This window comes from Phocoena sinus, chromosome 9 (genome assembly GCF_008692025.1).
Source record: "Phocoena sinus isolate mPhoSin1 chromosome 9, mPhoSin1.pri, whole genome shotgun sequence".
Lineage (NCBI taxonomy): Eukaryota > Metazoa > Chordata > Mammalia > Artiodactyla > Phocoenidae > Phocoena > Phocoena sinus.
Window position 1 is genome coordinate 28,834,713 of NC_045771.1, and position 25,159 is coordinate 28,859,871.

The 25,159-nt window shown below is 35.8% G+C and overlaps 1 protein-coding gene across 3 annotated transcripts in view; it reads right to left on the reverse strand.

Moving 5' to 3' along the window:
- The window catches only part of PTPRZ1 (protein tyrosine phosphatase receptor type Z1), a 169,411-nt gene that overhangs the window by 105,394 nt on the left and 38,858 nt on the right, over positions 1 to 25,159 (reverse strand). For all 3 annotated transcript variants that reach the window (XM_032644000.1, XM_032643999.1, XM_032643998.1), the window contains exon 2: positions 11,702 to 11,767. In XM_032644000.1, the coding sequence (XP_032499891.1) occupies positions 11,702 to 11,767 (66 nt within the window). The remainder of the gene's footprint in view (positions 1 to 11,701; positions 11,768 to 25,159) is intronic.

Here is a 25,159-nt window from a genome sequence, read left to right on the forward strand (position 1 = left end):
AAAATGGGGAATTGGAATGGGGGATCCTTTGATCTATAGGTCAGCAACAACACTGTCGATCAATGTGCAAAAGAATGTGAGCTCCAGGAGGGTGACTGCTCTGAAGCACGTTCTGAGAGCATATCAAGGCTACACGTTACCTGCATAATTGTTCTGACTTTTTAAAAAAACTATACTTCCTGGTGAATGATGTAGAAAATGTGACTGAGCTGGCAGTGATTCAGACAATCAACTATGGGAAATTGACTCTCACTGAGCTAGGATAACGATCTCGATTGTGAAACGAATGCAGAGTGAATATACTGCACTGCAAGAGAGAAGAAAATCAAGTTGTGTGAGACTTTAAGTGCGCTCAGTGGAATCCTGGCTAGATCGAGTCGGGTGAAATGCAAGTATATGATATGGCCATCTTTCTAAGAGAACAGTATCCATTTCCACACTAATTACAATTTATTAGCTACTCTTTAAGGATATAGATGATTACTATAGTATTTTCAACTTTATTGATCAGTAAAGAAGTTCACCTGCTACAGTCAAATAGGAAGAGACCCAGATACAAGGCCCTCAGATACATAAACCATTAGATCATTATATGAAGTGAGGAAATACGCAGAAGCAGAAGACTTTCTGTGACGCAAAACAACTTGTTAATCACACATAGAATAAAAATTAATTTAAATACATTTATATCATATTAAATAGACGTTTAAGCCCCGTTTGGTTATAAAACAAATATGTATCTGAAGATATGGACAAGCAGAGATGAAAATAAAAGGCACCCACAATTCCACTTTTTAATAAAAAGACACATGCATAAAGCAAAAAGACCATACCAAACACGATGGCTTGGGAACCAGCATTTTTTATATCTACACGATAATTTAAAAATCTAACAGCTTTGTGTTGTAACCCACATCACTGAAACAAATGACTTAGATGTGGCCATAAGGAGTCTCAGGAAGAGCCCTGGGAGTCAAGACCCAGGTTCAAGTTTCCAGTCTGCTGCTCAGCTTGTGACTCTGGGCAAGTGACTTCATCTGCCTTTCTCCATTTGTAAAATGAAAACACTATCATGTCTCAGCTTTATTCATTCATGGCGTAAGTATTTGCAGGGTACATACCACGTCCACACTATGCGAAAGGAAAGATGAATAAAACACGGGACCTGCCACGTCCTTGTATTATGTGCAACAAAGAGGAGGGCACAGGGACACGGGAGGAATGTGAGAGATCTGCGCTGGCCTGGGGGCAGCAGGAATCAGGAAGGCCTCACTTCTTAAAGGAGGCGCAGAGGTTTGGAATTCTGGCAAAACAGTGAAGAATGATTAGAATCAGAGAGACCTGCTTTTGAAAATGCTGGCACAGCAGAAGGCAGGGGGAAGATAAGTATGGGGGGCAGAACAGGATAGGTGGGCTGAAACGGATCACGAAAGTCACTCTATGGCACACTAAGGAGTCCATTTTTCATTTTGTAAGTGATGGGGATCAACTGAACGGATTCAAACAGGAGAATAATATAATCACATCTGTACTTTAGAAAGAGAACAGTGTGATGGATATTAACCTGGTACAAAACAAGTCCTGAGTATTACAGAAAATGGATCTGACTTTAATACCTTTATTGAGCACTTTATATGTACTGGGCACTGTTCTAAGTGCTATGAATATACTGACTCATTTAATCATTGCTGTGCCTTTTGAGGTAGGTACCATTATTAGCTCTTTTTTTTTTTTTTTTTTTTTTTTTTTTTTTTGCCGTACGCGGGCCTCTCACTGTTGTGGCCTCTTCTATTGCAGAGCACAGGCTCCGGACGCGCAGGCTCAGCGGCCATGGCTCACGGGCCCAGCCGCTCCGCAGCATGTGGGATCTTCCTGGACCGGGGCACGAACCCGTGTCCCCTGCATCAGCAGGCGGACTCTCAACCACTGCGCCACCAGGGAAGCCCATTATTAGCTCTTTTGACAGATGAGGAAATAAAAGAGGCAGAGCCTATGGAGCCCACTCTGAAGCTAAGCAGTTAGACAGTCTGACCCCAGACCCTGTTACTTATCAGACAAAATAGCAAAGGAAACCCCACTAAAACCTGCTTCCTTAGACTACCATGAGGTTCATAATCTTTATCTCAGCTAGCACTCCCTGTGAAGTCATGTGACATGGTTAGTCCCATGTCCCTGAAACCCTCTCTCATTTGGATTCTGTAAAACCCTCTCCCTCCCCCTGCCTTCCTAACATCCCCCTCTTTTGGTCTCTTTCACTAGTTCCAGTTCCCTTAGTTTACTAACTAAAGCAGTGATGAAAAATCATGCTTAACATCCCTTAAACTAAAAATTTAAGTTATTGCCAATTAAAGTATGCTATAAATTTTATTATCTAGAATTTGGGATAGGATAGCAGTTAAACCAGAATTAATTCATGGGGCCCTAAGAATGTTCTCATCACATTCCTAGTTTTCTGTCCAGAGAGGAAGAGTACTAGAGAGGCTGGGGCATAGCGATCTTGATTTCTCTCTCACCCACAGCTTAGCACGGCCGCTCTCTTTGCCTGGAACAATCTTTCACCCATGTTGGCTTAGTTAGCTCCTACTTATGCTTTATCTCAATTTAAAGTCCCTTTCTCTCACTCTCGGGAGCCTCCCCTGAACCCCTTAAGCTCTGTAGGGGCCACAGACCTGTGTCACCACAGTCTACTACTGGGGCATTTGTCACACTTTGTAATCTGTCGTTGGCATGTGATTGCTTCTGCATCCCCGGAACCCGGGAAAGTGTCTGGCTCATGTTATACATCCAGTAAGTATTGGTTCATTAAACTAATGATCTCAAAACTTTAAATTTCGCTTTGTCGAGGAGTATATAATAGCATCCAGGTAGAAGGCAAGTCAAGAAGTGATAAGAACTCAACTCCTTCACATTCTAACACAGATTAACTGAACCTCAGAATCTCCTCAAGGATATATGGGGCGCTATAGGCATGGGTACAGCTTTGGGGGTTTTAGAAAAGAAAACTATATGTTATTTATGAAAAAAGTGCTGCAAGCAGCTCTTACTTCCTAGACATACTCATGAAATATGAAAGGAAACACACATGTAAAAAAGCTAGATTAGCCGTTAGTAGCTTAGAGATAATCCAGTTCGGCATGTGACAACTTTTGAATGTGCTTTGATGCTGATTCTGGGTGGCTCTGCTATTGTTTCAATTTCCAGGTGGCAAAGGGCTATAAAATACAGCTTTTCCTGTTTTCCAGTTGTTTAAGATTTATAGCTATTTTCTATAAATTCCAGCTATCATATACATTTCTATATAAATTTATTTAAATTATATATATATTTAAGATATTTACATATATTTATAGGTAAATATTTATAAATATATTTATATTGTACTTATACATACTTATATTCATAAACATAAATACATTTATATATTTATACATAAATAAATCTGTACTTACATATAAATCATATATAATACGATGTTTCTTAAGTGAACGTGTGTTGTTTTTATAATGAGAAATAACTGATTTTCATTTTGGGGGAAAACATATACCAGATTGTTACTCTTGATATTCATCAAGATAATGGCTCATTGACTTGGTCACTGGGAGAAATGAAAGGAGCAGAGAAATGATCAGAAAGACATCTACAGTCTTATCACACTCAGTCTCCTCAGCCCGGGTACGGTCTCCTCTTTCTCAAAAAAAATTGTCATCAAAAATTAATCTGTTAGGGCTTCCCTGGTGGCGCAGTGGTTGAGAGTCCGCCTGCCGATGCAGGGGATACGGGTTCGTGCCCTGGTCTGGGAAGATCCCACATGCCGCAGGGCGGCTGGGCCCGTGAGCCATGGCCGCTGAGCCTGCGCGTCCGGAGCCTGTGCTCCGACCGCAACGGGAGAGGCCACAACAGTGAGAGGCCCGCGTACCGCAAAAAAGGAAAAAATTAATCTGTTAAATTAGAGCTGGATAGCATCTTCTAAGGGACTAAAGTTTAGCCGAGGTAGACAAGAATCTGATTTTAAGTTCAAGGTTGCTGCTCCTTCCTAGAGACCGTCAATCACCTCCCTGGCTATGCGCAGCTGCTGGATGGGACTGGATGCCTGCACTTCGGCTGGCTTGCCTGTGGAGTCTGCCTGGGAACCCCCAGGGTGGTCTTCTCATTTCGGGCTCTTTGAGAAGGAGTCCACAGTGGAGTTGCTTGAGCTCTTTGTTTCCAGGACAGTGCATACAGGCATTTAAAAGTGAGGGGGGCCACTGGGTGGGGAGTAGCCCCGCAAACAGCTGGGAGCATCACGGGGAATCCGGAAGCTGGTCCCACTGATGCCAGGCTCCACTCTGCACTCAACCTCTGTTGCCAGGTTTCTTCCTCAGTCACGATAATTATTTCTCAGGGGTTCCCAACTGCCTCTCTCAGTCCTGGCTTCCTTCAAGCCCACCTCCCTAGGTTATTAGAAACTACTCTGAATTTATCTCTAAATAGAGTTCAAGTTCGCTTCCCTCCCCATAGAACCCTAGGCATATACAGTTTGAGGAATGAATCTGGGCAGCTGTTAAGTGTCCCAGAATATTCTGTGATAGTTAAGATGGTCCCTGCACAGTCTATAACAGTTTGGAGGCAGGTTTGCCAGAAGCCACAAAGAGCCTCTAAGATCCTCTGCATTCCAGCCAAGAAAAGTCCTAGCTCTGGCCCAAAGCATCTCTTACCTGAACAAAACATACTACATGGTTAAACAGAGACCCTGTATTCATAGGTAGCAGGATAGAGAGATAGCCATATAGATATATACATACATTCAATGGATAAAGGGGAAGAAAATCAGTCCTAAACATGTCTGAATATATTTCAAAATAATTTTTGTATCAATAATTCTCTGCTTCAGTTAATAAGAAATCCTTCTGAATAGAAGAAATGAGTCATTTACATATTCTTCATCTTTTTGCTCTTTGAAAGTCCTCGGTTTAAAGAGTCAGAGTTACCACACAGAAAACAGGAAACTAGGTAAGTAAGCCTTGCACTCAGCCTTTACTGATTCATAAAATAAGAAGGTGACATGGGTCAACTTAAAATAATTGCAATGGCATTTTGCCTAAATGTTGAAAATATTTAAATGAATTTTGTGTGATTACATAAACTGTGGTCTGATCTTAGATTTTTTTTTTAATTAATCATGTAATATTCTCTCTCTCAGTGTATTTTGTTTGTTTGTTTTTGCTGAAAGATGAATTTTATGAACCAGGGCACTTCAGAGTAAACACAGAAAGTGAGATAAAGGAGGTCCAGAAAAGGGAGGGAGAACAGTACATCCAGCCACTAAGCCCAGACATTTGAGCACAGACTGAAGGAGAAACAGCCAGATGTTCTCATCTTGAGCTGCTAAGGGACTTGTCCAATCCATTCAAGACTACCAAGTATAGTCAGCAGGGGTGGTTATGAGGCTGAGCTAGGGAATGTGTGCAATTTCAACTCTACTCACGGGGGGAAAACTACTGACTTACTGTTTTACTCTTAGATACATTCAGCAATGATTATTTAATTGTAATGCTAATCTGTAGCCACACCTTTATTTTTTCAGTTCTATACTAAAGTGATAGTTGCAGAGAAATAACTTCTAAGTTTTAGATTATTTAATTGAACCTATTCAGCCTTTACAATGAGGCATGCTCTACTCATCACATTTAGCATAGGGAAAGTTTGCTCAGTCATACATCTTAGCTAAACTTTTAAAAATGTACAATGATAGGAAATACCTGTCTATAATGTGCATTTAAACAACCCCCTCTAATCCTCTTGTGAGATTATCAGATACACCCTGACTTGTTTAATCTGTTTGGGCTCAAGTTAAGACACTGCCATAATAATCACTTGGATTTGTAGCGTAACTGCTCAAAGAGATTTCCTACGACAATGTGAAACACTGATTTGATTCATGCACCATCAGGTAGGGCATTGTTAAAAACTATTTACTGAAAGAAAACTGAAATACAGAGCAGTTAAACAGCCTGGTCAGTCTGAACGTTAGTGATGACCAGACAGCCTGACTCTACATGTCCTCGCGCTCTGATTAGATGTCTGTGGCATCCTCTCACTGCAGCTTAGCAGGGACCCTACAGGTGAAAATGCAAAGCTGTGGTCCTTATCCAACTACCTTGCCCTTCTTAGCTAAAACTAAGAGAAGCAAGTTGAAAACCTTTTGTTTCAATATACATGTTTAAACAATTAGCGAAATACGAATCACGTACAATAAGATGTGATAGTCTCCTGCCTCCTATGGCCCTCCCTAGTCCCGTTCTTCAAGGGTAACCACTGCCAACAGGGTTGTGTGTATCTTTCCAGGCCTCTCTTCTGTGCCCATATAAACATATAATATTTTACAAAAATGAGGTAATTCTATACATGGAGTTCTAGAACTTGCCTTTTCACTCAAGTTGGAAATGAGAAATGAACAGTCTGCTTTAGATAAGGAGTGATGATTCAGAGGAAAACATAATATGTTAAAAATGTTTTCAGATTCTTGATGTAAAGAGAGGGCTGGGGCTTCCCTGGTGGCACGGTGGTTGGGAGTCCGCCTGCCGATGCAGGGGACATGGGTTCGTCTCCTGGTCCGGGAGGATCTCACATGCTGCAGAGCGGTTGGGCCCGTTAGGAGCCAGAAATCAGTCATTATTCAAGGTAGCTTCAAATTTTCTTTCTGAGTTACCTTTGGCCTACTTTCTCCTAGGTTAGAGAAGAAAAATTACTAAACCTAACTATGGTCCAAAAATAAATGCCAAACATCAAACAAGACAATACACAACCTTATATTATGGTTCTTTTGTTTTCCACAAGTAGCATCTTCTAGTCTATATATGTGTTGGAAATACTGTTTAGACAGGATACTCTATTTAAGGAAGCAGAAATCAATTCAGCGTTCAGAGACTCTCTCCTTCCAAGGTATTCAGTCAAGTGTCTAATTGTGACTCCTGTGTGGCCTTTCTAACTTGTACCCAATGCAACCCTTTAACTAAAACTTTAAAGGTATCTGGGTTTAAGAACACTTGAGAATATATCAATACAAAATTTTCAATTTCAAGTTGTCTTAAGGTATGGTGAAAAAGAACCAACAGAATAATTTTTTTTCATTTTCAGGAAATAAAGACTACATTTCAATAGTGACTACTTCTAAGAACAGAGCAGTGAAAGTCCATTCATTTCTGATGATCCTATCATTGCTTGAAGGTGAAAAGGTCTAACAACTCAAACAGAAGGAAGATCTTAATCTCAAGTGATCATTATGGGCTATGTGTTCATGATATTAAAAAAAAAGACCAAATGACTTAGTTTTTTTTTTTTTTCATTGAATTGTCTTTGTTCAGGCATTGTTATAGAAAATTTAAGGTTAACAGAAAGAAACCTTATGTGAAACCTTCAGAAGAAACCTTTATGAAACCCTTACATGAAATGAAGTTACTAAGGAAAGAACTGGATTTTAGTGCTGACATTCCCATATTTACAATTCATTCTTTCATTGCAGAGTGACAAACGAACTTTGCTCACCTTCTTGTAATAACTTTAAAAACGGGACTGGTGACTGTATTTACCAACCCTGCCATTTCTCAACATAATTATAGAATATATCCTGAATAGAAAAGTTGTTTATGACCTATGTTAAAATAACACAACTGAAAGAGTAATACTTTCTCCTCCGGTTCCACCCTCTACTTCTCCAACCATTTGGTAGCCAGCAGGGATTTTTATTGTTTCTTCACATATTACAATTGTGTAATCTTTCTTAAACAACCTTAGCTTAAATGATTCCATTTAAATCATGTTTGATGTGCCATATTATCTTTTTAAATGGCTTATGGTAAAGCAGTGAGCTCTCTTACAGACAGATGTTACGATGTTCTTAGTAATTTTTATGAATAGAATTCTATATATATAAACATTCAAGGGTAGGTCTTTTCTTCTGAGATTGCAGCTAATCTGACAAGTAGCTCAACAAGATAAGCTGCTGTGAACAAAACTAGGCCTATGTGTGGTCAAAACCAATTTACTTCAGCCATTCATCAATTACTTAAATTTGAGAATATTAAAATTAATTTATACTGAAATTTTACACAGTTAGCACATATAGTTTTTCATTTTCCAGGTGGAATAATAATCATAGAAATTGAAAAGACTACCAACCTTTATCTACATTTATACTAAAAATAAAAAGAGATAATATACTTCATAGTGAATAATCCACGTTTAAAATGCTTGGCTTTGGTGTGATTTGCTTGGGAGAGATATGTTTATTTAGATAAAGGCTTTAGTTTGTTTTCTTTTTGATGCTCTAGGAATTCAGACAAAATAATCAATCCACACTCGGCTTGAGCTAAGCTATAAAATGTCCTCAGCTGAAACTCTTTCTAATCTCTTCCTAGGATCTTCTGGTAAGCTTCCAGCCTCACCTCAACTCTGGAACATTCCCTTTTGAGACCTACCACCCCTCCTCCCATAGCAAATGACACTTTTTAATGAATCTATCCCTTTGATCACCAGACTGTCTCTTAAAGGAGCTAAAGCCAATAGGCCTTAAGTTATGAACAGGATGAAGCAACTGGATTATAAAGCAAAGAACTGTGCATTGTTTGTGCATAGATCCATCCATGAAAGCCTGGCCACTCTTCAGGTGCCACGTCTACATGCAATTAGCCCATTAAAAGGAAGAGCTCTGTGGCTGCCTCCTAAGATAGCAATATATGCATGGTGGTATTTGCAAGAAGCTACTGGTAAAACTGCCATCTTCTTGTCTTCTCCTGCCCTGAGGAGGCACCTTCAGGAACCTCAAGGACCTCAGGCTGCTGGAAACAGGTGGCATTACCCCTCATACACCTGCCCTTGCTTGGGGTGATGAGAACTGTAACCCTCTCTCTCCCTAGGCTGCAGGTCCTCCATTTTCTGATTCTAGGTTTAGGGAGAATGAAGGATGCATTAAAGCTTGTTTTTCATTTGTAAATATATGAGTTCTCTGTTTAAAAGTTCATCAGTTAAAGTAAACCTGCTTTTAGTTCCACCTCAAACTAGGAAGGTAGATGTTAACAAAATTAACCAGCTGATTTTTATTCTATGAACATATTTATGTATCAAGTTTTCTACAACAGTTATATATTATATTTTTGTTCTTGTTTAAGGATTGTTTTATTGTTAATATTATTTATAGCTCTAGTATTATTTTAATAAGGTCAGACTAAAGGAAAGTATTTTTTCTCTTATGTTTAAATCCTTAAATACTTAAAAAAAACCTTAAATATAATTTAAAGATACTTAAAAGATACCTTTTACTCAAAATAACTTAGTTTAAAATCTTTAGGTTGTATGAGTTATGTATATAATAGAGAAAAATTGGTCCAGAACCTGGAATTAAATCCAGAGAAACTAAGACACAAATTTATTCAAGTAGAATGTAACACACACTTTTACTGAAAACAAAAGTGAAATTGTTTAGGGTAAATAAATGGATTGTTCATTTTTTTATAGTACTTACTCAGGTGTACCCTTCTTATTCACTTAACCATTACTTCAGGTAGTATTTATTTACCATATGTCCTCCCAAAATCCTAACCTAAACACTGTTATTTGGGGTAACTTAAGAAATTAAGTAATTAGATAAAAGCAAATTAAAAATGGCATTTTACTTTTTGTCAAACAAGTTGATCAGAGTTTTTAAATTAGTGTGAGTAAAAATGTGGGGAAATGGATAAATTAACACAATTTTCTAAAATTTGACCATATTTATTTGACCATATATATTAATATTAAAAACAGTAGGCACTTTGATCCAACAACTCTCTTTTTGTTAAAGTCCATTTTTTCTGAAAAACAATTGCTCAAGTAAATAGAATTTGAGGATGTTCATTACATTAAGTACATAAGAGCAAAACATAAACAAAATTTTTAAAAAAGAATAATTACTTTAAATAATTAAAAATGGCCTAGAATTATGGAGAATCTTTGTTTTTATATATTTCTCAAGATTAAAAAAATTAAAAATAATAAGGCAGAATTCGTTAGATATATAGGTCATAATTATAAATGGGTAAATTAAGAGCAAGTCTTTCTATACAATATCACACAGAACAACCACAGGCCATCTGCACAGTAATCCACAGGCTAGATATGCCTTAATTTGTTCAATTTTTCCTGCTTTGATGGATATCTTGATTATTTTCCATGTTCTAATTTAACTTATTTCATAGAAAAGGTGATACAAATGACTAATGAAAATTAAAATACTGACTTCAACAGTAATCAAACAGAACAAATTAAAACAAAATGTCATTTTTTAAACATGTCAAATTGGTGAAGGTTTTCAAAATGACAGTCATTAAATCCTGGTTTATTCAGTGGGGTAGTCACTTACTTATACTATATGTAAGCATATATATGCTCTCTAGAAAGCAATTAGGTCATGTGTATCAAGAATTTTGAAAGCATTTATTTTCTTCTACTCAATAATGGCATATCAAGGATTCTCTAATAAAAAATGATAAAAATATAGACCTATCTATTCATCTATTTGCCACCATTTCTTTAAACAGTGAATAGCTTGAACTGGATGATTAAAAATGAAACATTTATTCAATGGACTATTAAGTACCAGGATCAACAGGAATTGTCACTGCTCAAAACTAATTTCCAGAATAAATTGGATGTAAAACTCTATATAAAAAATATATAAACATAATATAATAAAAACTGGCCTGAAAAGAATATACCAAATTTTCTAGTGGATGTACCTGGTGGGAGTAAAAAATGATTTTTATGTTCTTCTTTGTGTTTGAATTTTTTTTTTTAAGTTCTTCTTTTAAAGTAAGAATAAAAAAAGAAAGGAAATGCATGCCTTGCTACAAAATTCATCATGCTTCTGCCCTTCATCTATAAAATAAAGTCCAAATTGGCTAGGCTCTTGTTGAAGCCCTTTTAATTTGATCCTGACTTATCAACCCAATCTTATTTCTAATGAGTACCCAACTCTACTACTCAGCTTTATCTCAGATGGTCATGAGGCATGTCATGTTCCCTCTAGGTTCCATCCAGGCTCATCTGATCAAGCCTAGAGCTTCTCTTCTTTCCTAAGGTTTCTGATCAGGATTTCTGGATGTAACTATTTTAAGCCAACTTCAGTTGCACGTGACGCTCAAAGCCACGTCTGGTAATCATACAAAATCACGTTAGACTCTGATTCCAATTAACTCAGCGCAGTAATTCAGAAGGAAACCCCTTTTGAAAGCAAGATTCCCCTCAATATTTGTTAACATTGATCATAACAACAACTGTGATCATAACAAAAATAGCAGCTAACATTTATTGAGAATCTCCTATTTACAAGGAGGCTCTGTGCCAACTCCATTTACCTCATCTAATGCTCAGAAAAATCCTCCATTTCACAGATGAAAAAACTGAACCTCAATTAGGTTATGCATTTTTCCCAAGGAGACATAGCTAGAGTGGATCTGAGATTCCAATCTAGCTCTGTCTGAGATCAATATACTCTACACTACCAACTTGCTAATGGAAAATCACTAGAAATCATTTTGCATATGATATATTTTTAGTGATTAATTGCATACCCATGTAGCTAAGTTAAAATGATGTGTGGAGCTACAAAGTTTTCTTTTACATATAAAAACAGATACAAAAACAATAGAGTTTTCCATTGAATTTCATTATATTCTAATATATTTACCTGTATAGGACCAGCCAATCTCTTCAACAAGTTTTCTCTGTTGTCTGTAGTATCCATAAGCCCAATCTACAACCAAGAAAAACCAATTGATCAATGCATAGAAAAATATGTGGGCAAATTTTAAAAAATCTAAGATGCCCAAAGCATCATTCATACCATAAATGGTCCTTGATTACTCTTTTCTATGTCACCTTCCCAAAGTCTCCTCCCAATTCCAACTGCCACCATTATAGACTCCACTGTCCATGCTCTGGTAATTAGTGTGAGTTTTAGCAGGGCACAGTTAAAAACTGCTAAAGTTCAGACAGAGACAAAGAAAATATTCTGTGAAAAGCAGGAGCAACCTAGAGGGTTTCATCCCAAAGTGAGACTGGGGTCAGAAAGGACAGCTTGTCCTATCTTCAGACTTTTCTTACCATTTCCTAAGTTGAATACTTGAAATCCTATAGATTAGAGATACTTTTAAGGTTACAACCCAAGTTTTATCTGTAAATGCTTCTAGGAGATCCAGAGGTTACCACGTTTTCAAAATTTACTTCCCTACAAGGCAAAACAAAATTAACTGCCTTGAAGAAATGGAAATTTATATGTGTGTGTGTATGCTGGCTGGGAGGAAGGTTGTGTTAGACGGTGTAGGTGAATTTGTGTCTTGGAGGAACAGAGATGGCTGATGAGGTAATACAGTGGGAAGCTTGGAGTACCACAAAAGTAGTGGATGCTTCATGACCTAGAGATAGAGACTCTACATCTTGAACATGGGACAAGGGGTACAGAAAAGAAAAGGGATGGAAGTCAAAGTCTCACTCCACACAATTCAAAATTTTGCCTGGAGTCATTCCTGTACCCAAGAAACAGGGACGTTATGATTCATCCTCCTCCTTCCTGTGCCATTGTGCTATTGCTCCCTTTATCCCAGCCTGTGTTAACCCTAGTACTCCATTTCAGCTACACTGTGGGCAAAATAAATCTTCGTGAACTAGGTTTGGAACCTGATCAGTGTTGACAAAACTATTTCTGTAGAAAAGGCTACAGGAGTTCCCTGGTAGCCTCGTGGTTAGTATTCCTGGCTTTCACTGCTGTGGCCCGAGTTCAGTCCCTGCTCGGGAATTGAGATCCTGCAAGCTACATGACGTGGCCAAAAAAAAGAAAAGAAAAAAGAAAGAGAAGAAAAGGCTACAAATAGCTCATTTACAAATGAATGTGTGGAACATTACTTATTCATAAACTGGGGTTCTGTCAATATAGCTTTCATTTGAATGTGAGGATTTATTTATACCATACCATACCATATACATATATACATATTATATAAATAGATAGATAGATCTTTCTCATCAGCTGGGAAGACAGACTCTACGTCCTCTTATTCTCTCTACACAGGTGTTTCTTTCTTTATTGACAGCTCCCAATTTCAAGGAGGCAAATATCTCAAGGACATTTCAGAAATTATTTTTCTCTCCTATGTTATATACAATCTGATTAGAACACGGTAATACATACTAAAATATTTTATAAAAACTTAAAAGCAGGCCAGCTTCCAGAAATACACATTCTGAATCCACAGATTATTCAAAACCAAAACCTAGCTTGGAGAAAACAAAAAAAAATTGTTTTAAAAATTTCATTACTCATAAATATAGGTAAATATTCTACTGGCTGTGGAGCACATTTCAACAAATAATTTGTTTTTATAACAGCTTTACTGAAATGTGATTTACACATCTTACAATTCACTCATGAAATTTAATGGCATTTAGTATATTCACAGAGCTGTGCAATCATCACTACAAACAATTTTAGAACATCTTCATTATCCCAGAAAGAAACTCCATACCCTTTAGCTGCCACCCTCTACCCCATTTCTACCTTCACTAAGCTACTTTACCTCTATAGATTTGGATATCCTAGATATTTCTAAAAAACAGAATCACACAATACATGGCCTTTTGTGACTGGCTTCTTTAACTTTGCATAATTAACATTTCCAAGGTTTATCCATGTTGTAGGATATATCAGTACTTCATTCCTTTTTACTGTCTAATAGTACTCTATTGTACTGTGACCAAGATGGCCTTAAAGTTCCCCTCAGCTTGACTAAACTTTAGACAGGCTACTTCCTAGCTCTAGGCTCTTGACCTCCCTTTTCTTCCAGCATTCAGTTTAGAAAACTTATAAATGTTTTCTCTATTCCTTTAAGATGTAAATCTTTTTTATTAGCCACATGCCAATTTTACAACTAGGACTGTACTTCTCAAGAATATGGGAATTGTCTCTGAAATGTAACCATTGAAGGAAATAAGCACCCTTATCTCCCATTTTCTGTGGGAGGGTAGGAACCTAACTTCCAGCTAGGTGTCTTGCTCCAAATTGCAAAAACTACCTCCTGTCATAATATGAACTTATTTTTCCTTTGAATAGAGACAATTAGCAAATGCAGATGGCCTATGACTTCCTCTCATGTCCTGCATTACTTTTACACTGGGGCTTAACCTAGCTCGTAAAAAACCTTACCCTCTCTGCCTCATCAGAGTTGAGCTCAGACTTGATTCTGCCTTCTCTCCCCTACTGCAATAGCCTTGAAGAAAGTTTTCCTTGCCTGTTTAATTTTGTACGCTGTAATTTTTGTTTTGACGTTGGCTATGCCACATTTCTTTTACCCATTCATCAACGGAGGATACTTGGGTTGTATCCTCTTTGGGGCAATCATGAATAATGCTGCTTTGAATATTCATGCATATATTTACTTTTCTACTTAAAAAATAATCATTAGGTTCATAATTTATTTTTTAAATAGAGTTGTACCATAAAATGGTAGTCATTTAAGGTTAAATTCTGGGGACAAGTGTTTTTTCATGATCAAGGAATATATACAGTTATGGCCTCAAAGGTCATTTGATCCAGACTTTAACAGACTACAAAAAAATAATTTTAGAGATAAGGTAATTTTTCCCAAGGAAATGTAAGTGGTTTGTACAGGGAGAAAGTGACAAAAACGGAAACAATAATCCATGGCTTCTGCCTCGTACTCACTAAGTCTTCCATGATATCAAGGATTCCTAACAATCCTGAGCTATTGGTTACTCTCTTAAGTGCTCTGCCTGAGTAGGAACCTCTTCAAGAGAAACAAAATAAAACAAAACAATACACTGGGGTTGAACTTCATCAGCAGGAATTACTTAGACAAGTAAATTATAGAGAATTGGGACTTCCCTGGGGTCTGTGGTTTAGATTTCGCCTCCCAATGCAGGGGGTGAGGGTTCGATCTCTGGTCGGGGAGCTAAGATCCCACATGCCATGGGGCCAAAAAACCAGAACATAAGAAAAACGGAAGCAATAGTGTAACAAATTCAACACAGATTTTGCTGGTCCACATCAAAAAAAAAAAAAATTATAGAGAATTGACTGTATACCTAATCTGACCTGGCCATCAGTTGGAATTTTCCTCTGAAACTTTGCACTGACCACAGGGAAAAGATTTTTTGTCATCTTTTATGTTTTGAATATAAATATTTTTAAAATGTAAAGACATTTTTGTCATATAAGTGCATTTTGATGATTTCAGAAGATCAAATACGACACAAAACCTACGTTGAACAAGTATTCTGTTGAAACAGATAAAACACTAAGCTCTTGTTTTACTGATTCAGGCTAAAGGATGACAGCAAAGAATCAGCAGGTTTAGCTCTCCTTGTAGGGCTTTATGGCTACACAATCAGCATTTGTCCTTGGTTTCTAATTACTTACGTTAAGAAAGCTTTTTTCAATACAAGATTCCCAGGTGTTGGTAGCTCTTTTCAGTTCCTTTTTGTATTGTTCCCTTAATTATTACTTCAAATAATCCGTTACACATTCATATGCTAATTACATAGTCCTTGGGCGTGAGAGAGTACCCCACTTTTAAAATTCTACTTAGAGATCTGATAGATGAGATGTGATAGCTCCAATGAACAAGAAAAAAAGAATCTAGGTTCACTTTTTTTGTTGCATTATATACTTTGAGAACCAGTAAATCCTATATAAAGTAGAATCTATCAAAGTGCTTACACATTTTAAAATCAATTAGAATAATGAAATATAGAATTTTTTTGTTTCTGTGGATTTTAGTTTCTTTAGTTTTTATATTTTGTTTCTCTCTGTTCAAAAGTATTTTCCAGGTCTGCTTCGGTGTGAGTGTTTTGTAGGGATAAAACTAAGAAATAAATTTCAGGAATGAATTGTACACATGATACACAATAAGAACATATACATCAGTATACCTTTTTAAAAGGTAACTCTAAAATTTGTCCTGAAAAATTATTCTTCATGAAGTGGTTACCAAAGTTGAGAGAAATTTGGTTTATACTATTTTAGGTAACCTTAAATGTCTCTGTTTCAATCTATTCCATCCTGTAATTACCTTGAGCACCTACTTATTTGCAAACATGTATATGCCACATATTCCTTTTTCTTTACACTCAAATGGAAACCAAAGTTCTGATAACCACCACATGGATGATGTAGATAAATTTAGCATTTTTTTGCTCATGCTTTTAAACCAAAAAAAAAAAAATCATGTTGCTCATTTTCTACTAAAAATATCATTATAAATATTTTGAATTATACAAATGCCTCTGATTTTGCCCTAAATGCCTAAAGAAAGTCTCTGCTTTATGTTGATCAACAATTAATCACCTGTATTCTACCACATAATCTAGCAGCAGTGCTCTGACAAAATACACACACACACACACACACACACACACACACACACATATTTTAATGCTATTAAGAGGCCAAATATATGACAGAGAAGAAATAGAGTGGTCCTCAGAAAAAGTAGCTTCAGGTAGAAAATAGCCACAGTTATAAATTTGAAGACTGGGATCCTAAAACTAGATTTCTCAAAGTAGACTTTTCCAAGATAAATGATATTTGCATATTTCACATCCTTTAAAAATATCACTAAGGAACTTCAGAGGAGGGGAAAAGGAAGTCAGTTGATGGAAGAAACCTGGAAAGGCAGAGAAGAAGGAACAGAATTATAGATGAATCTTTAAAGCCTTTGAGTATAGACTTTGATTGAGGGAGGACTTGGGGAGAGGGTCTAAAATGTCTCAGGTAGAGGAAGGGCATTGGGCAAATCACGGAACCAAAGAATTGGGAAGCCAGCTGGGCTCTCCTATAGGATCTGTGTAGGTCACTAGGGATTTACTAGGGACTTGGTTATGGCTCTCCATGATACAAGGGTCACATCAATCTTCACTTTTTGTTTTCATCCTATTCTCTCCTCTTATCTAGATTTCTTTTAAAAGCGCGAAAGAGATAATCTGCTGAGCTGACTGAAAAAGTGTTGAATACATTTTGTATACTGAGTATATTTTAAAGAAAAATAGTAAACAAATAAACCCACAAACAAACAAATATTTCTAATTGAAGTGAAAGAGGTGGCAGGGGGTGGGAGAAGAAAGGTTAAGTGGCTGGTGACCACGTAGAGAAGAACGTGGAAAACCCTGGAAGCAGACTAGTATTATCAGAGTGATTATAACCATCCCCTAAATCATTTAACAGTCAGACATGCGTAAGGCTGAAGTGGCAGTGATAAAAAAGGTTGATGGTTACTGTAGTCATAACTATCAATTACTGAAAACAAAATAATAGCAGTCCCCTCTCAGAGAAGAAAAAGATAAAATCAGAAATAAGTTCCTTTAAGGAGAGAATCAGCTTTTGATTAATGAACACCTGTGAACACATCATCTGGCTACAAAAGTCCTTTATTTCTTCAGATACTCTATTGTAAATATCTTTGTTTGATAAGAAAGCTGAGTTTATGACCCAAGTGATCTAAACCAAAACCTTGATTAGCCAACTGAGGCAAACTTTCCAAGTAAAATGAAATCTGCCCATGAGTATAGTATAGAGTCTATAATATCATAATATCATACATGGCAGGTTTTATCTGTGCATTTTCCTGTCATTCAGTGTTTGCTGTCAAATTGTGTTAGCACATACCTCATATTTACCTATCTGGAATATAAACTTGTATCCAGTACATATGCAAAGACATTTGTGAAACATAATTTAGTTAATTATGGTAATTCAGATAACAGGCTTGTTTAGGATATATTTATGGTTCAAACACTGTACTTACTGTTAATCACTTCAGATGTAACTTTAAAAAACACACGTATATTATTTTCCCCAAAACCATTTGTCTTCCAATTTCAACTGCTTTCCAGGGTTATAAGAAAAGAATACCATTAGTTGTCTCCTCTCTGCAGAGGTTTAAAAATGTAAGTACTTTTTACAGTTTCAAAACTTAAATTGCAACTTATCACCAAATACGAGGGCATATGAATTCATACTGTTAAAGATACGAATTCTGGAAAAATGAGTTATTAGAGTACAGGTTACCTCTTTATTTAATGATAAGATTAAAGAGATGAAAAAGTAGATCCTTGAGGCACTCTACTAAAAAACAGTCAAATGATAAAACTGTAAAAGGAGATGGAAAGATTGAACATAAGGGATAAGGGATAAGGTAAAGAAGAGGGAGCCATTTCTTCCATATGCTTGTTTTGGTTGTCAGACATCCAATGAAATACATATTTCTCATAGGACTTAGGGAAGAGTTTGGAGGTGAGCAATTAGGTCTTATTGTTCCTTAGACACTGAGGACTGTGTATGCTTTCCCAGAGAGAGTTTGTACCTTGGCAATATGTCTACCAAACCTATTCAATGAAAGCTCAAAATATTCACAGGCTTGTCTTGGGAAGTCACCAGAGTATTTTCTTACACTTAGATAAATGCGTTTAATCTAATGTGATTTATCTACATTTATAAAGTTGAGGTATTTACTGTTGAAAACACGTTCATAATTTTGTCTTTATCACATAAGTAATAATACCTGTTTCAGATAAATTAAAATAATAAAGATAAGCAAAATAATTTTAAGAATCACCTATAATCCCATCTCCTACAGAAACTAGTATTTACAATTTCATGCATGTATATATATTTTTCTAGGCGTTATACTATGCAATATAATAATTTTATACTTTACATTAATTGAATTACACTATTTCATTATTTGGTGACTTGCTTTTTCTACATAATAATATATCACTTCCCAAGTAATAAATATGGTTTTATAGCACCATAATAGTTCACCTGAAGCATTCTTCTACTTTTTGGATATTAAAATAAAAAATTGATTTAGCTTTGGAAAATTTATTCCTTGGGCTTAAATGATGAAATTAAGCTACTGTGAACTTTCTGAATAAAATAAAGTCTGTAGGAAATTAACCGCCACTTTTTATCCCCTGTCAATCTTCTTCTACAACACCAAGAAAACACTAAAATGGAAGAAACTTATTGTTATTGTACAGCGCTACAAACATTATAGCTACCTTGTTTCCATAACTAACAGTGAATTTATTCTGCCTTAAGAGAAAAGCTCAATTGTTGATGGAACAGTGATAATGGAAGCAGAGATAGAAATAACATGTGTAAAAATAACTATTAGAGGAAGCTAAAAATAATATTAAAAGCGGGAGAAGAACCAAATCTGTATAAGAAAAGCATATGAAACTGGGAAGAAAGCATGGAATTCATCAAATTACAAAATATAATATGTTATCATATTTGTGTTATGTATTATTATATTATTATGCTATTATATACTTTTATATTATTATCTGTACAATAATAATGTGTTATTACTCAACAATCTAAATAATGGTTCTGTTGTGAAGTCTTATGCCCGTGCGCTCTTACTGAAATCAGGTGTAGAGCAAGAATGCCTGCCATGTTGCCTTAGGATTAGGATTGGTTGGGAAATTCTGGACAATTGACATCTTAAAATAGCCAAGTAGAAAAAAAAAAAACAGCCAAGTGGAGAATACAGTGGGATTCCATTCACATCTACCATGAAAAGCATAAAACACCAAAACTTGCATAAATAAAGAGATGAACTATTATTAATATAAAAAATGTGAATAAATTAAGAGATCTACTACATCGTTAAATGGGAACATTGAATTTGGGTAAATTATCAGCTGTTTCCATATTAATAAACAGTTCGGGTCTCAATGGGGTATTTTTAACTGACAAATTATTCTAAAGTTCATTTAGAAATATAAAGGGAAAATAGTAATTGATAAGAAAAAGGGAGAAATAATGGGGGCTTGGTTAACCAGTTACTAAAAGATAAATTGACAGGCTGATCAATAGAACAAAGCATATGGCACTAAAATTGGACTCAGTATAGATACAAGTTTAATTCATGATAAAGAAACATCAGATAAGAAAAGTATGAAAGTTCAACCCATATTGGGAACACTGGCTTTTTGGAAAAATAAGTTAAATCACACTTCACACATAGATCAGACCAAAATACATTTCAAGTGAATTAAAGAATGATTTAAAAAGGTAATACAAAAACTATTTTTAAAAAATGTAAATGAATATTTAATTTATTATAAGGTGGGGAAGGCCTTTCTATGCAGGAAAAAATAAGTCATAAAGAAATAGTCACAGCTGTGATTATATAACATTCAAAACTTGTAGAAAAATGTTTAGTGAAATGCAAATTACAAATATTAAACTCTTGGTAACTGCTAAAACACATTGAACAAATATAATGATATATTTCAAACATATATAATTCTTACAAATCAATAAAGGCAAATATATGAACAGAGAAGTTTTGCTTTTTTTTTTTTTTTTTTTTTTTTGCGGTACACGGGCCTCTCACTGTTGTGGCCTCTCCCGTTGTGGAGCACAGGCTCCGGAAGCGCAGGCTCAGCGGCCATGGCTCACGGTCCTAGCCTCTTTGCGGCATGTGGGATCCTCCTGGACCGGGGCACGAACCCGTGTCCCCTGCATCGGCAGGCGGCCTCTCAACCACTGCGCCACCAGGGAAGCCCCAGAGAAGTTTTTAAAATGCAAAGATAATAACGCTATAAAGAACTATTAGACTTCAGTAGGTATAAAAGAAACAGAAATTAAAATAACACTGAGATATCATTTTTCCAGCTGTCAGAGGTATATAATTTTAATTTTTTAAATATTCAATGATGCCCAAAGTACCTTAAGATGTTCTTTTACATACAGGTGGAAGTATGAACTAGTATAAACTTTATGGAAAGTAAGCTGGCAAGAGTTAACAAGATTCTTACAATACTTCATGTTCTTTGAGACGGTAATTCCATTCCAAGGAATATATTTTAAAAGATTAACAGAGATGAGAACAAAGTGCCAGGTACCAAGATGTTTACAGCACTGAAACTAACAGTGAACAATTGGAAAACATGTTCATGTTCAAAAAGTGGGGGAAATTTAAATGTTCATCATGTGAAATGGTGTGAATCCATTAAAATTAAGTTTCAAAAGTTTTATTGATGTGAAGAAACGTACATAGTATATAAAACATCAAGTTATGATGCAATTTTGAGAATATCACATAATGTTCAGAAATGTAAATTTCCTCATGCTGTGCCACTGGGAGTGATTTTTACTTTTTTATATGTTCTTATGCTTTCCATGTATTTTGAGTTTGTATGAGTGAATATTTTAAAAATTTAAAGTGTATACGCACTTCTGAAACAATATCTCTGATTCTACAGCCAAATAGGTTAGAGACAAATATATAACTATGTTTTGCTTGAAACCCCCAAAAATGCTTGAAACCCATTTTTCACTGCTTATTTTGGATTTTACAATAAAATCTTCTCCTTACTCACAAGAGCCTGCATGCATTAGCTAGTGTTAACCGCATGTTTAAGTTTAGGAAATCATAGCCAAGTCTACACATGGCAAGCAATCTGAGCACTTCAGCTACCAAGAAAACGAAAAACAAGAGCCATAGCAAAATAGCAATGCAGTAACTCGCAGATCATCTTATTGGCCATAATGATCACATTGACTGGATCCTTTATTTTTGAGTAGACCTTGAAACAGCCTTATTTTAATTTGTGTCTTACTTCTAATAATACCTTTCACTTACATAAAATTATGCCCAAACATAAGAATCTATCCATTAAGTGGGAAAATCTGGCAACTTGGAGATGGCAACCTCTTCAGAAATAGGTGTGGATCATATGTTAAAACTGCTGTCAGTGTGTTGACTGATTCACCATGTAGTTATGTCTGGGCAAGGCAGGAAGATTTTCTTGACTTCTTTCCAAAATCTTGACTAAAAATTCATTTTTGTCATGTTTTTCATTTTTTACTTTTTTCTAGAAAAATGGAAAGCTTTTATTCATAAGAAGCATATTCATTATAATAAAAGACCAATATTTTCAATGGATTTTTAAGGATTTAAAATATTTTCGATATTTAAAATATTTTTGACATTATAATGATTTAAAATATTTTTGTCAATATATTTTATAGACTTAGTAAGCCACATTAAATCTGCTTAGGCTTGGGCAACATTTCAAAAAGAAACCACAGTGAGTGCACTGTAGACCTACCTAATTTAAACTATAAACATATATCAATATTTTGTGCCTCTTTTCACTAATTCTTAGGGTTAGAAATATAGACTTTCCCTTTGAGTCCTGACCTTGGACAAGTCACATGTCTTTGCTTGTATTTCTACAATTGTAAAATAGCAAAAGTATCTCCTGTTTATTAACAAGATGCTACAACAAAAGATATGGCATATATTAAACCATTTTGAGTTCTTTGTAAAAAATGTGTTTTTCAACTCACATCATTTCCTGAATTTATTTTTCAAGTATTTAGTTTTTCCTTTCAATAGTGAAGCAAAAAAAAAAAAAAAGTGACATATTATGAGCACAGCATGATAGCATGTGCTTGTTCAGTCACAAAATTATTCATTTGTTTACTGTTGCTGTTTGATTTGTAGCCTAAAGTATTCTTTAGTCTTAAAGATAAGTATGGACACAGTGCAGATAGAAAATACAAAACCCTGTATTCAAATGTTGAACTGAGTCCCACAAGAACAATGTGAACACTGAAAAACATAATATTTAATTTTAATTAAACTTAAAGGGGCTATCCTTATCTAATTTCCTAGCTATATTCCAAAATGAATACATTTTAAAAAGCAGGATTTTTACAACATTCATGCTTTCTTTGTTTCAGAAGGACTTAAGGGGGTTTAAGATCATTATTTAAAAGTTCCCATTGGTTACATCTTAAAGAAGTTCCTCATTTCAGAGCCACCTTCCCCACTAGCAATTTTAAAGAATTAAATGCTTTGATGACATCCTTAATTAGTTGGCTTTCCATTGTTAACAAGCACCTACCAATATTAGTCACTGATTTTGCTCTTAATTGTATAAAAATGATTACATCTAATGCTTTATTGGTACAGATGTTTCATTGTCACCAGACTACCAAGAGATAATTATTATTCATCATCTTATCTTGCTCTGTTGTAAAATGTATTTGAAGTACGTGGAAACTGCTCAAACCCTATTGGCTCAATTGATTGGTACAGTACAGGGATGCTCCACCTGGCTAGCAGAATCATTTTATCTGATTTCCTCTGCTTGATACTTTTATGCATCCCGCCTCCCCAGCCCTATTCCCCCCACAATGCCTCTACTCTTTGCAAAGCACCCCCGTTGTACTCTCTTATCTTTCCACTGTAGATGTATACATTCTCCATGGAACTTGGTGGCTCCATAATACTCATTCTGTGAACCAACATCAGTTCAATCATCAATCACAACACACTTATCTTCAAGTCTTGCATTGGTGTCTAATCCTGACCAAAGATAGCACTGGGTCTTACTGGCCCACTGGTGCAAAAGTTTTTCCTAACTTCTGCCTGAAACTTGAAAGCTCTCTGCAGTGGCAGATGCTCATTAGGTTGCCTCAATTATCCAGGTTTATTGCACTCAGAGGAACAGTACCTAAAACGCATTCTCGTTCAGTACGTAATTAATAGCCTTAGAGAACAGTGCTCATTAGTTACTTTTTACACACAATCACAAATGGTTGGCCAGGGGTTGGATATATTTATTTTGGAATAGTTAACTCAATTGGAACAAATATGTTTTCTCTCCAGGTGTATCGTTCTGTTTGTGAGGATGTCAAGAGACTGAACAAGTTAATGCAGTTTCTTCAACCTGGATTGCAGGCAGGATTCTGCTGGCATTCTGCCCTCGAGTTACTGGGCCACTGAGACACCTTAAGATAATTAACATATTCCTGCAGTGTCTAATATGACAGTGCTGATGGTTAAATGAAAAAGAGCACCTTACAGCAGACCAAGGGTAGCATCTTTGAAACTCAAGGGAAAAGAAAAGGTGTTTTTTTATGAAAGGATTTAGGCCTTGTGATTTATATATGATATATCATGAAGACATGAGATATTGAGATAGAACTTATGTTTTCTTTAATATCTTTTTAAACGTCTAAGTGACTTCACACTTTTCTGAAGTTTATGCTTTTCCCATTGATTTCATTAATGGCAAACATTTTTGGTGGAAAATGTTTAACTGATAATCTATCATATGTCTAGCCAAAACCATGTTGATTTAACCTTGGAAATAAAATCTCATGATACCCATTTGGTGCTCAAATAAATGTTATTTTATTGATGTTTTGAGTTTTACAATAAAAGAACAGAGTGACTGAACAGATCTATGATTAAAAGAATTGCTAAAATCAGCCCTCCAAGTATACTCTTAAATATAAAAATAGTGAACTTTATAGATTAAAAATAATGCTCTTCTCTTTTCCCATATTTATTCTTTAAATGGTCATACTGACTGAACAGAGATTATAGGACGAAAAGGCAAGGGCCAAATGCTTAGAGATGTTATGTCTTTATATTTAGCACTAAGATTTCACTAAAAGAGTTCATATTCACGTTAATATGGTTTACAGCTACTTGCCTCCTACAGTGGCTCAACTTCTCCAGTCAAGGGTGCCGCTCACAAAAATACGAAAGCTAATTTTGATTTGTGATACTTTGAAAGGCTGTGTATCATAATGGGAAGAGACTGGAACTAGGGACGGAGACGACAGAGACAGAAGAGCTAGGAATGTAAATCCTGGCTTTTAAACTTCCAGTTGTAGACCTCTAGGAGACTCCTTTGCCCCCTCAGAGCCTCAGTTCCTCTATTTGAAAAATAAGTCCCTGCTATACTGGTGAGGGGGTTTGGGGTCCATTGAATTAATTCATTTGAATGTGTTTATAAACACAAGCAATTATGCTTTCATCTGGAAAGAAAACTGAAGCTGATTTACACATTCTTTTATAGAATGAACAGTGGTTATTTAATGCATTGTGTAGGACAGGAACGTTCTCTATCCATTCTGTCATGTTCCATGTGAGACATTACCCAATTAATATTGCTTAAAATGCCTGTTGGATTGCTTAGTAGCTCTCTGGGTGAGTCAATGTTTCTAAGTTTCAATTCCCATATCTACAGAGTGGGTATAACAATCACTATCAACACATGCTTAGGACAAAGCACACATGGCTATTAGTCTATAAAT